At 43.1% G+C, this 15,705-nt stretch overlaps 1 protein-coding gene across 1 annotated transcript; it reads right to left on the minus strand.

Annotated features, from left to right (window-relative positions):
• Positions 1–5,178: 5,178 nt before the first annotated feature.
• LOC116496011 (solute carrier family 2, facilitated glucose transporter member 11-like) lies at positions 5,179–13,573 on the minus strand. The gene is made up of 12 exons (XM_032198814.1): positions 13,550–13,573; positions 12,469–12,567; positions 11,984–12,144; positions 10,959–11,083; positions 10,385–10,514; positions 9,607–9,755; positions 9,052–9,239; positions 8,457–8,567; positions 7,789–7,890; positions 6,798–6,873; positions 5,692–5,819; positions 5,179–5,385 (listed from the first exon to the last, which is right to left on the minus strand). Exons 1-12 carry the CDS (start codon positions 13,571–13,573, stop codon positions 5,179–5,181), a joined length of 1,500 nt encoding a protein of 499 aa, XP_032054705.1.
• Positions 13,574–15,705: the final 2,132 nt, after the last annotated feature.

A 15,705-nucleotide genomic window follows, 5' to 3' on the forward strand; every position in this document is an offset into this window, starting at 1 on the left:
CTCTGGCTACGGGGCTGGTTGTCCAGCGTGCGATGTCTGTGTCATCCCAGGCTTCTGGCTCCTGCCTGCTGGTGTTGCAGTGGGTATCTGGCTTCAGGGAACAGAGTTAAATTTTTACTATCGTGTCTTCACTCGCTTACGTTTACTTCGACTGGCCAAAGTTAACACTGCCAGATTAAATATTTCAGGAAATAATTGCATCTGGTCCAGCCCGCAGGGGGAAAGTTTCAAGGCAGAGGAAGTTTACACCTGGGGGGACTGAGAGGAAAAAGAGAACAGCTCAGGAAAAAAAATCTAAACAGTTTTCAGGAACAGTAAAATACTTTATTTCTGTGATACGAACCGAGCCGTATCTTTGCCATAATCTGCACAAACCAAAACGCGATTGGTAAGACATTTAGCTACTGGTGTTTATTATTAAGTAAAGATGTGGTGTTCAGTTTCAGATACACTGGTATGGTAAATACCTTTTATTAGATGAAAAATGGACAAAGTTTCAAACACAGCTATTCAATAGGCATGAGATACAAGTAGCAAATTTAAAAGCTCAATTCAGCGGTTCGGACTTTATGTGTTGGCTAGACTGTACTGAGGAAGGGTTCTTGTCAGATGGTTATGAGGGCATTTGTTGGCCAGGAGAGGTGAAAAGGCTCCAGCTGATAACTGCGCCCTGGCAGCGGCTTTTGGAGCAGAGCTCGGTGCTGAAGCAGGCAGTAACTGTGTGACCCGTGTCCTCGTGAGAGTCAGCAAAGGGAGTAAATACCTCTCAGTGAGTTAGGATGGTGCAGCTGGGCTCTCAATCCCTCTGCTTCAGCTTTGAGCATTACAGACACAGAACAACTCCAAACCTGGTGCTGCAGCCACTGAGAAGTCACCTTCAGTCCCCAGAGGCTCCCAAACTGTGACTCTGCGTGGCTCTGGCTAGATATAGCATTTGGAAGAGAGGCTCTCATGTGTGCTTGATGCTGTGCGCTATTCCTGTTTTCAAAGCCTTCTGCTTTCTCTTGGTCAGGCCGGGGGACTTTCCCCCAGCCCCAAGGCTTGGTGTGGGGGCAGATGTGACAATGGGGTTGTGCTGGAGCCCTCAGTAAATGCCTAAGCTCATCCTCAGGACTTGTACTTTTAGTTCATAAAGCACAGAATGCAATTATTTACAGAGGGTTTTTCTGCAAATACTGTGAGTCTAAAGAAATGAGAAAAAATGCATGTTAATAATAAAACCTTGGTTACTGTTGTAATTCCAACTATTGCCTATATAACCACACAGCAAATGCTGTTTTTTCTGGCTTGTGATAGTGGCCAGAATGATTTGGCATTTTTGTATTTTCTCTTGAATGCCAACAAGTGTAACATTCTGGTTGTATTAAAATGCAAATCACATAGCTATTGACTGATTCTTTTTTTGTTTCAAAATGTAAATTTGTATTACATAATGATTTTTCTCAATTTGTATCAAAGCACAGGTTTTTATGTTAAAATGATTCCTACAGTCCTTGCAAAGTAATTGCTGAGGATCTCAAATAGCTAGCTCACAATCAAATTTCTCTTACACGTTTGTGTCTTTCTGGTGATCCTGAGCCACATAGTTCAGACTTTATAGCATGGTACTGGTTCACCTTAGCTGCAATTTTAGGAGTGAGCTCGGGAGACTTTTGCTGTTCCTTTCTCTCTAAGGAATCAAGCAGTGAGGATAGGCTCTTGGCTTCTGCTTGTGCCCTGTGCCCTGCTTCAAAATTCAGCTACCATACATGCATATCACCTCTGCTGCATTCTGCTGTGCTCCTTTATGTCCGTACTTCTTTGTAGTTGTCCAGTATTGCAGATCTCCACAGGGAATTAATAGTACTCAGAAATCAGCAAGCCTTAACCAACTTATAGTTGGTTAGCCCCAGTACCCTGGCAGTTCCCTCCTCCTGCTCCCTCCACGCGTTGTGCCTCCTGCGGTGCTTGTGCCGCACCACACGTTTCTGCAGGTCCTGGGGAAGGTCGCAGCAGTAGGAAAGGGGCTAAAAGTCAGAACACCAAATGAGTAACCGAGGCTGCGACAATCGCATACCCTGTGACACAAGAAAACTGCTCTGTTGAATCTGGAATGCAAAGCTGACTGGGGAAAAGGAGACACTCGGTTCTCTCCTCATTTCTGATTTCCCCTAAATAATCAGACCTGATTTTTTTTTTTTCTCCACACAGAAGTCTATTTACATCCATTCTCCTCCCATTCCCCTTTGGACTCTACTATTGCTCTAGCTTTACTTATGTAATGTCAGCAAGACAGACAGCACCGAGGCCACAGAGCCCTTCCACAGCAGCATCTTCCTGCCACACCACTCAGTGGTAAAGGCCTGGGAGGGCCTTTTGGGCCTTTGGGGACACTCTGATGCAGTGCACCTTACACAATGCACAGGCCAGCCCCTAGAGATGCGGATGGAATAAGGCCCTCTTCAAACCCAGCTGCCTCAAGAGTGTAGAAGTAGGACTATAAAACACAACAGAAAAAAACCTTGCACTGCGAACAACAAACTGCATGTGTGATATCACCTCCTATACGAGGACTGCAAGCAGGCCAATGGGCTGTATTTCCAACGGTGACCTGTCCTGTCTGCTGCCTGCTGGGAAAATACTTTTCAAGAATGGGTTAGAAGTAGAAAGTATCTTTTAAGAAGTTTTCACATGTTTTTTACAGAAAGAAGTTGCTTTCATTTTAAAGTTTCAGTCCTGGTCACCATCTGATGCAAGCCAGCTGTGGTCCAGAAAAAACAAGGAATACACCTGTCATCGTCACTTGGTGATGGACCTACAGAAGTGAAAACAGAAGTGTTAATGGTGGGTGAATTTCCTTGGGGAAATGAGGGAAATCGCATGAAACATTTTTCTTTCTCCTTTTGCTATGGCTGCTGCTATTCTAGCCCCACTGTGTCAAGGCAAAACCAGGAAAAGAAGCAAAAATACAGGATATGAAGGCTGACAACAGCAGCTACTGAAGCCATAATATTTACAGAATGTAATCTCTGAAAAATACAAGCATAACCCCGACACACTAGCTGTCGTGCCTCTCCTTGTATTCAGTTTCACTGGATGCCAGAAGCAGGCTTGTAACGGTAGTGTTGGCCCTGATGCATGAGCCTGCACTGAAATAAGGCAGGCTGGATGGCACCTGAATTGCCAGCTTCTTCTTGGAGGTGGTGGCCATGGCAGTGACACTGAGGCAGAGATACAAAATGAGAAAGATAAGAGAAAAAAACTAGCTTTCTCACTTTATCTCTCCTTTTGGGTAAAAGATAGGCAGAGTGAGTAGTTAACAGCAACTTAAGATGTTGCTTGCAGAAGTATGAGAAAGCAAGAGGCCTTGGCATGGGGTTAAAACAACTGGCAAACATTAATATTGGTGAGTTAATCATGTACGATCTGGTTTATCAGTAACTGCAAGAGATGCAACAATAGCGAGGTTTGGGGAGAGCAGGCTCAGTTCTTGGATTGGATTGGCGGATCCTGGGAGGATGAATGCTTAAAATGGGGAGGATCCTTCAGCTGGGTGCCCAGCAAGACTGCCCACAAAACACTGGCTTCTTGCAGGAGACAGGGGAGCCAAATCAGGGTGAGCTTGGCTGGAGCTCCTAGGAGAGGAACAGAGGGCTTCAAGGCTCCCGCTTCTAAACCTGACGCTGCGCTGTGTGGCACAATGAGCGGTCCCTCTGCAGTGGTGCGGCCGTGCTGCTGCTGGCACCGGGTCCTGCAAAAGGACCAGCAAAGCCAAATGGCACTGACCAAGGTGACCGCAGAGGATTCTCTCTTCTTTACGTGCTGAAGGCCTGGCAGATTTCGTTCAGCCAGAAGAATATAAAATCTAAATCAGGTTTTAGTTGTGGGAACATGCACCGGTGCTTTATTGTCAGAGTTTCTTCTGCAGCTATTCCTTTAGGAGTAGCAAGTACGTTGTTTAAAATTTTTAAATAGAAAATTCCCCAAAACTCAACACTGATTCAGAGCTCCCACACAATAACAAGCAATGTGGACAGTTAAACTGTGGACAGACAGGACTTATGGTCCTACTAAACAGGAGGCATTTGCTGGTATGCCATTTGTATCTGTGACAGAAAATGGAAAACTAACCGATAGTCTTACACGAAGGTAGAAGACTCTGGGGAGGGAGGAGATTAAATGGTGGTCAGCAGGATTAACAGCGCCGGGCCAGCAGCAGTGCCGGGGGTTGTGAAGCACAGCAGTGCAGTGCAGCACTGCCTGCTGATGGGCCCTAGTGGAGCGTGGTGTGTCCTCATCCAGCACCCAGCTAGCAGACGTTTGTCCCTGCAGCTTCTGCTTCTTGTCTTGAGCAGTTAATTGTTTATAAAGTGGGCTGAGTTTTCAAAGTGCCTGCTCCCATGGTACTGTCGCAAAGCGTCTCGTTCCCTGTCTCATTCCCCAGCTGTCAGCGCTGCCTTGTATCCTTGTGGCTAAACAGTGCCCTCCTTGAGGCAACCAGGATTGCTCACACTACAAAAACTTGCTCCAGGTTTTGCTTCAACTGCTACAGGTGGAGGGTGCAGCCAATTTGCTCCAGAGGCTGCAGGTGAGGGTTCTGTGCCAATTAGTCATTGAGCAGGGCTGAGCCCTGACAGTCATTACAGAAACAATCAGGACATATAGCTGGAATATTTCTGGTAAATAAAATAGAACAAAGTCAAGTTCTTTTTGTTATTCAACCAGGCATTTGTTCATTTGAAGTGTTCATCCTCAGCACTGGGTTCTTTACAGTGAGGTATCATAAATAGATGACATGAAAATTGTCTGCAGGAGTTATGTTTATGTTTCATCTTGCTGTTAATCCTGAGCAGAGCTTTCTTACAAAGCAACAAGCATCAAGATAAATCTTGCTTCTTTAAAGTGATAGCAAATGAGAAAGACTTGAAATAAAATCAGTGTGGGATGCCTGAAAATATTTTCCCTGTGCCAGTTCTGAGAAGTGTACGTGGTTATGAATATCTTCCTGCCACAGAGCTGTTATAGGAAGGAGGCACTGAAAAGCAAAACCAAAAATAGGACTACTTGCACTAATGACAAGCTATCTGTGGATTACTTTTTGGATTATATTTTATTGAGAAAAGTCCATGTTAAAGGTTAGCTTTCAGTATGCTTCTGAGACACAGCTTTTTGTCAGCAGAAGTTGTTTAAGGTGGCCTGTCAGAGCTTGGTGCAGAATGTCCTTTCTTCAGTAGCATTCTTCTCCACCCTCCGATGATGTTTCTTCTTAAATTGGCGTGTCTTGAATTCTTCCGTGATTTCAGAGATTGACCTCCCTTTTGTTTCTGGGAGGAACAGATAGATGAGAACTGCTGCAGTGATCAGGACAGCAATAAAGATGAGGAAGCAAAAAGGACCAAGAACCATCTGGAGATAAAAACAGAGCAAAATGAGTGATTTCCCTGACAATACTTTCCCCTACAGATTCTTGCAAATTCTCTGTTTGCCCTACGAGATGAGGAATAAGTTTATCTTTTCAGTCTATTCTCAAGGCAGCAGAGGATGTCTGAACTCTAGGGAAGTGTTTTACATGAATGACCTCCACGTGCCAGTAATAATAAGGAATTCACGGCTTTGATCATCTACAAGGATTTCATCTCACTTTCTGTCCAGACCTAGAAAACCAGTTTAAATTGAGAGAGTCAAAGAGGAGATTTGAATCAAATTACATACAACAGCAAAGGGGAAAAGCATTCCAGTGAAAGTGAGGCCTAGCCAAATGACGATTCCACCAATTACAAAAGCAGAAGACCTTGTCGAGAGGGTGAAGATTTCATTCATGACAGATGCAACGGCTCCAGCTGAGGAAAAAACATAAAAAGCAAACAAAAACACTGCTGCATGGTTTGTGTTCTCCTGTGGAGATTTGGTTAACCACTTTACTCAAAGGTCACACAGTGCCCCAGTAATGTCAGGCTGCTGTGCGATCATGTAAATTTTGGAAGCACACCCACCCTGATCTGAATTCACCCACCAACCTCTCTAATGGTCCACAGAGAGAGATGCACACCCCAGAAATGCACTTCCTATCCACCTAAGATGTATCAAATATGGAGATGCCCTAAGGGTCTATTGCCCAGATGTGCCGACTGGGTTTTGCTACCATGGGAATTCTGCTAGGTTTTCAAGACATTCATAGTCCTCATATTCAGCCTTAAAATAGGCTGGCGTTTGATTTTGAAAATTGCATAACTGAAAGTAGTGCTTAGACATGGAAATTTCAGAGTAAGTATTGCTTTTAAGTGAGTGAAATCATAACAGAGAGCTGTAAATTTGGTTCTGGCATTACTGATGTAGATGATTAAGAGAGGATGAGAAAAGGCAGAATTACTAAGAGAGACTGTGTGTGCTATCGGGTATTTAATAGAGTTGAATTTTATAGGTGAATTAAGAAAACTGATATTTTAGAGGGGCTACCTCTGCCTTTCTGCAGAGACAGAGATGGACCAGATGAGTCTGCATGCACTGAACGGCATTCATGCCTCCCAAATCAAGTCTGAGTGATTTTTAATGAGTATTTCTTTGCCTTGAACCTGCAATTCAGTGTGAGGATATAGAGTCTTGATACATCAGGGTTTGAATTGTTTGAAGCAATTTGTTAAAAAAATTGTTCCTCAAGTTATTAATTCACCAGAAGTTGGAGCTCCCCCATCAGTCCAAACTAAGCTGCTGCTTTACAAAGATGTATTCACCCAGCCTCGTACTTTCCCACACATCCATGGCCTGTGCATTCCCTTGTGTCCAAGGTTTGCTCTTGCTATCAGTGCTGTTACACTCACCTGGTCCTATTCCGTAGGCAATGATGAATAAAAAGATAAGAGTAACACTGCAGTAACGCATCCAGAGGAACCGATCCTAGACAAGGGCAGAAGGAGGGATGAGAATGACAATTAATTTTATAGCTATAGCACAGCTGATCTAAACATACAAGAGAAGTGATGTTGATGAAAAAGCCCACGATGCTGGGCTCTGTAATGGATGCTCACTACAACTACTTATCTCTGTACTGGATACAGTGGAAGGCCAAAAGTAGCCTGCAGTGTCCTATCTACAGAGGTGAGTTAAACTGCACCCTGGTCTGAAAAACATGTAATAAATTCCAAGAAAATTACAGCATGGGGAAAAGTGTAACTGATTCAACCTAATTATCTAATTTCCTTAGACAATTTCAGAGAAGTGTTTAAATCACGTGAATCAGAAGATTGAAACAGAGAGAAGTTAGTTTGTGGGCTGAGACAAAGATTGCAATACAGGACGAAACACTGGAAATATGGAAGGCAGGACACTGAGTTCCTCACTCGTCTACACCATCCAGGCTGGAAGGAGTTAGAGAGCTGCACGCTGTGTATCCAGCTGGATCACATGCAACGAGGGTGGAAATTGGTGGTGGGAAGGGGCAGTGCACACTGCTTCTGTTGCATGGGACATGGGATAGCAAATGGGAACGGTGACAAGAGATGCTCCTCCAGGGGATCAAAGGGCAGCAAACAATGAGAGAGCTTCAGAGAGATCAGGAAGGCAGAGAGCTGGAGGAAAGCTACGCCAGGCTGATGGTCTTACAAAATGTTTTTCACCGACTGTTTGAAAGATTGACTAAAAAGATGAAATACAAGACAGGACAAAGATAAAGGCCTTGCAAGATGGGCTGTGAATTTGTGTTCAGAAGATATTCTGACCTGCTCTTTTGGACGTCAGAACTAAGGCTGACTATCTGCTGTCCTGCACAAAGATTTCAGATGCAGGTCCACCCCTAGAGAGACATTTGCTTACGCTCAGTAGAAGGCTTGTTTCAAGCAACACCAGTATCAGTGCCATCAACAAATAACCACCCCATAGCAGAATCCGGCGTCCAAAACGATCGATAATGGAGCTCTGAGGGATAATAAAACAAACAAACAAACAAACAAAAACAACAACAAACATATCACTGGAAGCATGGCCAAATCCAGCTTTGAGCCTTTCAGCAAATCAAGTTTTCTTCTTCAGTTCTTATTTAGAGAACAGAAGTCTCGTTAGTACCAAGTTTGTTATTTACGGAGTTCCTTCTAGCATCTCTAGTGCTATGAATTGCCGTCACTGACTGAGCATTGCAGCTACTTTTGTATGAACACTGAAGTCAATGGAAGCATGTAATTATTCCATTAATATATATATACAAATGTATGGAAATAAGCAAACATTTATCTCTGAATGATATTTCATTTATATATGTATGAATAAAAGGTATTTTTATAAGAAAGTATGAAGATTGAAGATGGGAAGAAAGATTTAAAAGATGGAAAGAAATTTGTCAGGGACAGTATCAACCACTTTACAGACTTATGTAGTGCCACAAAAAATCCTTTAGCTCACCAAATGAAGATTCATTTACTTTAAAGGAGAATAGACACAAATCACGTGTACTTGAACTCTTAGAGCCCCAGCAGCGTCTGACTTACACAGAAGATGATGGAGATGAGCTCAGAGGTCGCAACTCCTAGAGCTACATATGGGATTATGTTTTCCTGGAGGTTGGCTGTCTGAAAAATTTCTGTGGTGTAGAAGGTGATCTAATAAATAAGAAACATTTTAAAATGAAGTATAGTCAATAGATGTAATACGTGCTTACCCAGCATCACTTAGAACTACATTTGGCATCACTGTAACAGTAACAGTATAGTACTGGGGCTTAGCAGAGGTGACATAACCTGCTTGAGATGTGAAAAATTGAAAGGTGATGGAGAAAAGGGATTTGAAAGTCCAGGAAAAAAAAAAAAAAAAAGAAGAAGAGTTAAAGGATCATTCAGCCTGAAAGGCATGGAAGAAAGACGTTATGGCAAAGAGGAAAAGGAAAAGTGGAGGGACAAGACAGGGAAGACAGGGAGTGAAGAAAAGAAAAGCAAATTGCAATCATAGCAGACCATATGTAATTCTTCCAGCAGCTCATTCTGTAGGCCTTTCACAATTGTTAAGCAGAAGCTGCTCATCTGCAAAGCCCCTGATGGACTGAGCACTTAACAGTGGATGTAAGTATGGATATCAGGAATACTCAACTGCACTCAGGCCACAGAGCTGCAGACTCAGTAAAAGCAGAAGCATGGTACACAGCTGCGGATACACGGATGACTCTTTCAGCACTTCTAGGACATTCATTATTTTGGTGCCTTTTGTTACAGCCTTTTCCTTCAGCATGTCATCAAATTCTGTGTGATAATTCTCTTCTCCCCAGAGTTGCTTCATGGCTACAGAAGAGACAAAATGAAGTATATGCTTCCGTCATCTGATCCACTAGTCATTCACAGTTGAGTCCATGCCTTGATTCATCAGTCACTGAACAAAGAACTAAAACAGCTTACTGCAACATGCTGAGACTGGCCTGGAAAACGGCTTTCAACTTGTTCTAGTATTTAAAGGTAGATCATAAATATTTCTGATGACTCCTCTTTTTCTAGAGTAATACAATTTTATGCTATGATCTTTGCAAGATCTCTCATCATGTAATTATCAGGAAATCTGTAGTTGTACAATAGAAAAGCTAATTCCCTCTATTAGGTTCACTTTCCCAAGAGTTACAGTCTAACAAATTAGGGATCTAAAATTTTCTCTTACCTTTCAAGCAACCATCTTTGTCTCCTTTTTGAAGCAAGAGATAGGGAGGTGACTCAGGAAAGAATGGCAAAAAGAGCAGTTGAATCAATGCCACCAACCCAGAGAAGGACAACAGCACATTCCACATGTCTTCAGTTCCTAAAAGATCTCTACGAAGGCACACAAGAGTGTATGTATAGGCCAATACAGTTATATTCTACACCTAGTCTGGTATTTTCTGGATCCTAAACTAGCAAAATGAAAACTATATCTATATCTATATAGATATAGATATACCTGTAAAGAATAAATTGATATAAAAGATGCTTAGATTAGGGAAAGGAAAATAGACTGATACCTTAGTTCTACTGCAAGATTGAGATTTTTCTCCAAAATTGAGTATTTTCTAAATATCAGTGGAGTTTGGACATTCCCACAACAGCTATCTCAACTAATATAGTAATTCTGCATGAGATTATCAAAAAAATAGCAGAACTGTCAGGTCTCAGAGGTATAGTAAGAGTTTATATACATATTTTTTTCTTATTAACTTCAGCAGAGACTACATCTCCAGAGATAGACTCATCCTTTCTCAATAGAAGGGTCTTTCTCACCCCAGAGACTGACAAGGGAACCTCAGTGACTGGCATGAAGCAGACGTTTCCTGTTTGACAGATGTAGCTAAGCAAAGTTAAACTCCACCTTCAGTGTGTGTCTGTTTCTAGGACTAGGAGGACAGCACTTTCCTGCCATATAGAAGACAAATAGAAAACAGGACCAGAAGGAGCAGCACAAGTACCGTAATCCAAGAATTCTTGCTACAGCTTTTCCTAGTGCAAGAAACACAGAGCAGGTCACATTTACAAATCCACGGAACTTCTTAGGTGAGATCTCTCCTGCATACTGAACATGGGCATTCATATGTATTCCTAAAGAGAAGACAAAAGAGAACTAAAGCTATAGAAAATAAGAGAGAGGGTCCCTTTCCATTTCTCCTTCAGCCAAAGGTAGCTCTCTCATCTCCCTCCTGAAATGTTTTCTGTATGTCCTCCACAGTAAGTAGGCTGATAATGTACATCTACTCTAAGTGAGATGTTTTGCTAATCCACCAGATACCCTTCTCAGAAAGACCTCTTGAAGCCAAAGGACAGCTCGTCATTATATTGTCCCTGCCCAGGGAACAAACTGGACTATGCAATGGGTTTGTGCAGCCTGCTGCCTCGCTGCGAGCCATCATCTTAAGTTTTCCCAATCTGCTCCTTGTTCCACTGGGGTTACTGGGGTTACTGTGCATGCCCGGGTACTCACAGCAGGAAGATTTCTGTATCCACCCCAACGAAGTCACATTAACATGGAGTAGTGGGAAGTCCTACCAGCACCGATGCCCTCGAGGAAGCGCCCAATCAGGATCATCTCAAAGGATTTGGCTCTCCTACTGAAGCCAGTGTTCAGTGTGGCTACTATTAGGACTGCATCATTGAACAGCAGACATTTCTTCCTGCAAGAGCAAACATGTGGGTATGATCCATGTTTTACTTTGTCATAGTTAACTAATGTCTGCATGTTCTCTTCTGGATTTATGGGCTAAACCATGGACATTTTAAAATCCGTTGCTTATAGGGCAATGATATCTGATTAGGAAAAGGTGTGATGTCTTCTCAGGAGAGCAGAAAGGGAGAAATTAGACTTCTCTTTTCTATGCTAATACCATGTGAGCATGCTGTGACACTGAAGGAAATTCCTTTAAGGTAGATACTGATAAGGAACTTTCTTTTTCACTTCTTTGGGCCAGGCTCCCATCCCCAACACTGCGGTTGTCCCATGAGCTAGGCAAATCCAGTGTTAGGGAGAGCTAGATTCCCTATCCACCTTGAGCTCAAAGAGAGGATTCTGAATGTGGCATGAGAGATTCTGCTTATTTTTGCTGAAACTCTGGCTATTCTTAAAGAGGAATGAACCTGCACACTTTTTTTTTTTTTTTTTTTTTTTTTTTTTTTAAGAGCTGCAATCAATTAAAAAAAAAAAAAACAATAAAAGAAAGAAAAAAAGAAAAAGCTTTTGCCTACAGAATATCTATCATCTCCTTCACACTTGCAGTGTTGTTGGGCTCCCTAGGGCATTATTGCTCAATGAAGAAATTTCAGAGTGATTCTTTACTAAAATTTCAGCAAACATATAGGAATTGTATGGCACCAAAAACTGTGAAAAGGTAATCAGAACCAGCTGCATGTTCTTGTCTCTCTAATGTACCTAGGTGTAGTTATACACGCAGAGTAGAGTTAATTCTGTACCAAGACGGGGAAGTGAAAATTCCTACATCTATTATATGAGGTGAGTAATAGTTAATTGCTTCCCTTATGGCATCCCTAATTAGTTAACCGTTGGGAAATATACTTACTTTCCATACTTTGCAGTCAGGTACCCACTACACAGGCATCCTATCATTCCCCCCACACAGTACATAGACACGATGAAGGACCACAGCAATGTGAGTGTCTCTTGCTGCAGCGCTGAACCGTATCGCTCCAGCCAGGTTTCGTTGATAAACTTCTGAATGTACTTGGACAGAAAAAGAGGTATTTATTCCTCTGAGGCACTAATTGCAATAGTTCTTTATTATGTTGGTGATTTTAAAAAGCTAGGTTAATAGTCGTTATGTTGAGATGTTGTATAAAGGAAAAAGATATAGTATAAGGAACCACCAAGACTTCCATAGTCCCTCCATTCAACTGTGTAATATGTACTGCGACAGTAAGGGATGGGAAAGAGCGGGGGATAAACTCACGTAGTACCATGGAAGAGATTTTTAGAGCTTCTTCGAGGTGTAAGGCCTAGACCCATGAAAAGCAGTTACAGGTTTGCTGTTGTGAGAGCTTTACTTACTGGAGAAGTGTAATTGATCACAGACATTTGAAAACCAGAGAGGTGTGTTCCACCAATTCCTAGCACCAAAATCATTAGCAATAGCTTCCGGTATTGAACCTGCCAAAGATGATGAAAGACATGCTAAGGTCCTGACACCAGCAGGGCTTTCAGAAACACGAGGTAATTTATAAGGTATTACATCTTTACATTTCCATGATTAAAAAGCCTTTATAAAGAAAAAAAATAAACAAAACAAAACAACAACAACGAATTATATGTTTCAATAATGAAGCAAAATTGCTGGGAAGTAGTTAAGATGCAAATCCACACATCCCTTTAAGTTCTTCTCCTGGTTACTAATAGCCTGGAAAGATGCAGTCTTTAATTCTTTTCATTTTGGCAGCCACAGAAATTTTAAAAAATCATAAAAAATCATAAAAGCCTTGTTGAAACAGTTCATGTTTGCTTCTGTACTGGTAAGAAGCCACACCTTTCTTGAATCCTTTTTTCCCTTCAACCATAACTTCTTGGAGACTTCGTTCACCAGCTTCCAGGGAATAATCAAGTCTGTCCTCTTAAAACTTTTTTTTTTTTTTTTTTTTTTTTTTAAATTTCACTTTTATTACTCTCGTAGGAATCTGCAGCTTCAGAGCCCCTGCTTGAATGACTTCTATTTGAAATGCTGTGTTCCCATGATGTACACTGAATTTTAGAGCACCCTTCACAAGCACATAAGTTTTCAGGTATTTAGTCAGGTCACACTGTAAACAGATGAGTATCCTCAAATGTCTTCAAGACTGCAGGGCAGTACAGTGGGAGATTTGTTCCTTTTTGTCTCTTCCATACCACTCTTTTATCCATTTTCTTCAAAGGGTCTGTTCTTTCCTGGCTTCCCAGGTCCTCTCTTAAACCCCTCCCTTTTGTACCTCCAATATATTTTCTGCAGGTGCTGTGTACTCAGTCTTATTGCTGAATCAGTGTTGTCCCCAGCATGTGCTCTGTTCATTTTCATTACTGCTTGATTCCCTTTTTCTGTAATCTTAAAAGATTATGCTGCTATCGGTGACCAGGGCTAGAAGACAAGAAGTTGGATACTCACCAGGTCTGAGAGGAAACCAGCCATTTCCCCCTGAAAACCTGCCTGCTCTGAGAGCCCTTGTCAAGTCTGTCAGATTGAGTGATACGTTTTCTATGCTTAGATTATAAGAAGTTGGGATCATAGCACAGAAGTTAAATTCTAACTATGTGCCTTCTGGTGAATTATGTCCTCCTCCATCACTGGCCAGGGTCTCCTTTTGCTGGTTTAATTATTCCAAGACTCGGATATGCCAAGCTGATTACAACATTGGTAAATGTTTGTCCTTGTAACGGGAGTGCTCCCCCTTATTTGCACTGCTAAAGCGACCGAGTGTTCCTGTTTTGTGGGTTCGGGCGGTGTTAGCAGCTCTCCTGCAGGGCTGCAGCCTGCCTTCCCTCTCTGCCAGCAGTGTCAGCAGTGTGTGCCCTCCTCCCAGCCCACCACAGAGATACACCACAGAGTATGGTGTATCTGTGCTGCCTGCTTTTCTGCACACCACAAGATTTTCAATCGGTTGAAGTATCTGAGCAATTTCCCAGCTGCAGGACATGAAGTATTTGAATATTGGCATGGAGAAAGAGCCTTGGTCCTTGTGAACACCCAGTTTTCTCGAGGCTCACACTGTTTCCAGAACTACTCAGACCTGTTGCTAACCACTATTACCTGTTTGCTACAGCAGAGATAGCCATGTGTGTGCCAGAGCAGGGAGCTCATTCTGCTCTGGCTTTAGGGTTGATTTTAAGAAGTCCTTTCCACTTTGAGAAAAACTATTCTGACTCAACAAAAGACTTGCCTATTTACAAAGAGCGCAAATTCCTTCTTCATTCCTTCAGGCTTCTACAAACAACGTTTCATACTACTCTAAGTACAACACAGCGTCCTATAAAGATGTAGCCGTCTGTGGTTGGTGCAGAAGAGGTGGCAGCTCTGAGGACAAGAGAAGCTTTGCTGAGCAGTGCTTGTCGCATCGCAGCCACCCGCAGCTCAGCCCGTGCGTCCCCGTGCCCGGCAGCCCCAGCGAGCTTGCTGAGTCACGCCTCGACCTTTCTGCAGTCACGCTCTCTCCAAAGCCTCTGCCTGGGTGCCCTGTGGCACACCAGCACGGTGAGGTAGTTCCTCTGTCCACCCACGCCATTCGCATCCTCCCTGAATTCGCCGTCACCTCCACATCAGCTGTAGCAGCGTTTCCTTCCTGCCCCTCTCAGTGCAGACTCTTCAAATGTTCTCACTTTTAAAACACCTCAGAATCCACCCTTCTCTTCAATTACTACTGCAAAAATCCCTGTCCTTATTTAGGTTTTGTCTTGCTTTTTACAAGTTCATCCTTTCCTTTTAACTTCTTTTGTTTCCTGTGTCAAAGTTGATGTTGTGTCTGTTTGCAGACTTTTTCATGCTGGTCTCTTGCAGGTCTCTTCTTATTTTTCCTTTCCCTCTCAAGGGGGTCTGCCAGGCTAACAGCAAACCGTTTGGGGATAGGGTCAAACACCTTGGAGTGGAGTCCCCTTGGAAGGGATGTCTTTTCACCTAATATTTGAGCATTACAAGGAATGTGCTTATTCCAGACCGAGGAAGTAGCTTACCCATTACTCTTGTCACAAGGGGTTTATTTCCAAAGATGCACTTTAGTGATCCTGGAAAGCAAACGGATACACTGCAAATTCCACAAGCACTCATTTGACCTTTATTTCCAATAGATGCTGGTTTATGGCAGCATTAATGATTTACCACGATTTCCCTCTAGCAGGCAGTATGGTCTAGCAGGGGGGGAAAGGGAAGAAGTCAGGCATGCTGAGCAAGATGGCACTGTAGGAAGACGGGTATAAGGAATGAGCCTTTAGTGTCTTAAAAGACACAAAACCACTCCTCCCTGCAAGCCAGTAGGGTTGAGGAAGCCCAGGCCAGGTTAAGCTAGTTAACCTAATCCTTTCTTTTCAAGGGCATGGGTGGCAGCCCCCCCCAAACCCCCTGCTCCTGCGGGGGCTCTCCATGGGCCGCAGCCTCCTCCAGGCCACATCCACCTGCTCCACTGGGGGCTCCTCCACCCACGGGGGGGCTGCAGCGTGGAGATCTGCTCCATGTGGGACCCATGGGCTGCAGGGGGACAGCCTGCTCCACCAGGGGCCTCTGCACAGGCTGCAGGGGAACTTGTGCTGTGTGCCTGGAGCACCTCCTGCCCT

This window comes from Aythya fuligula, chromosome 17, assembly GCF_009819795.1.
Source record: "Aythya fuligula isolate bAytFul2 chromosome 17, bAytFul2.pri, whole genome shotgun sequence".
NCBI lineage: Eukaryota > Metazoa > Chordata > Aves > Anseriformes > Anatidae > Aythya > Aythya fuligula.

Excerpts from the sequence above, each read along its gene's own strand:
- LOC116496011 (XM_032198814.1), bottom strand. The coding sequence starts at position 13,573 with ATGGCTGGTTTCCTCTCAGACCTG. Across the intron at positions 12,145-12,468 it reads TGATCAATTACACTTCTCCA|TACATTCAGAAGTTTATCAA; the intron begins GTAAGTAAAGCT and ends TTTCTGTCCAAG. Across the intron at positions 9,756-10,384 it reads GCAAGAATTCTTGGATTACG|AGATCTTTTAGGAACTGAAG; the intron begins GTACTTGTGCTG and ends GTGCCTTCGTAG.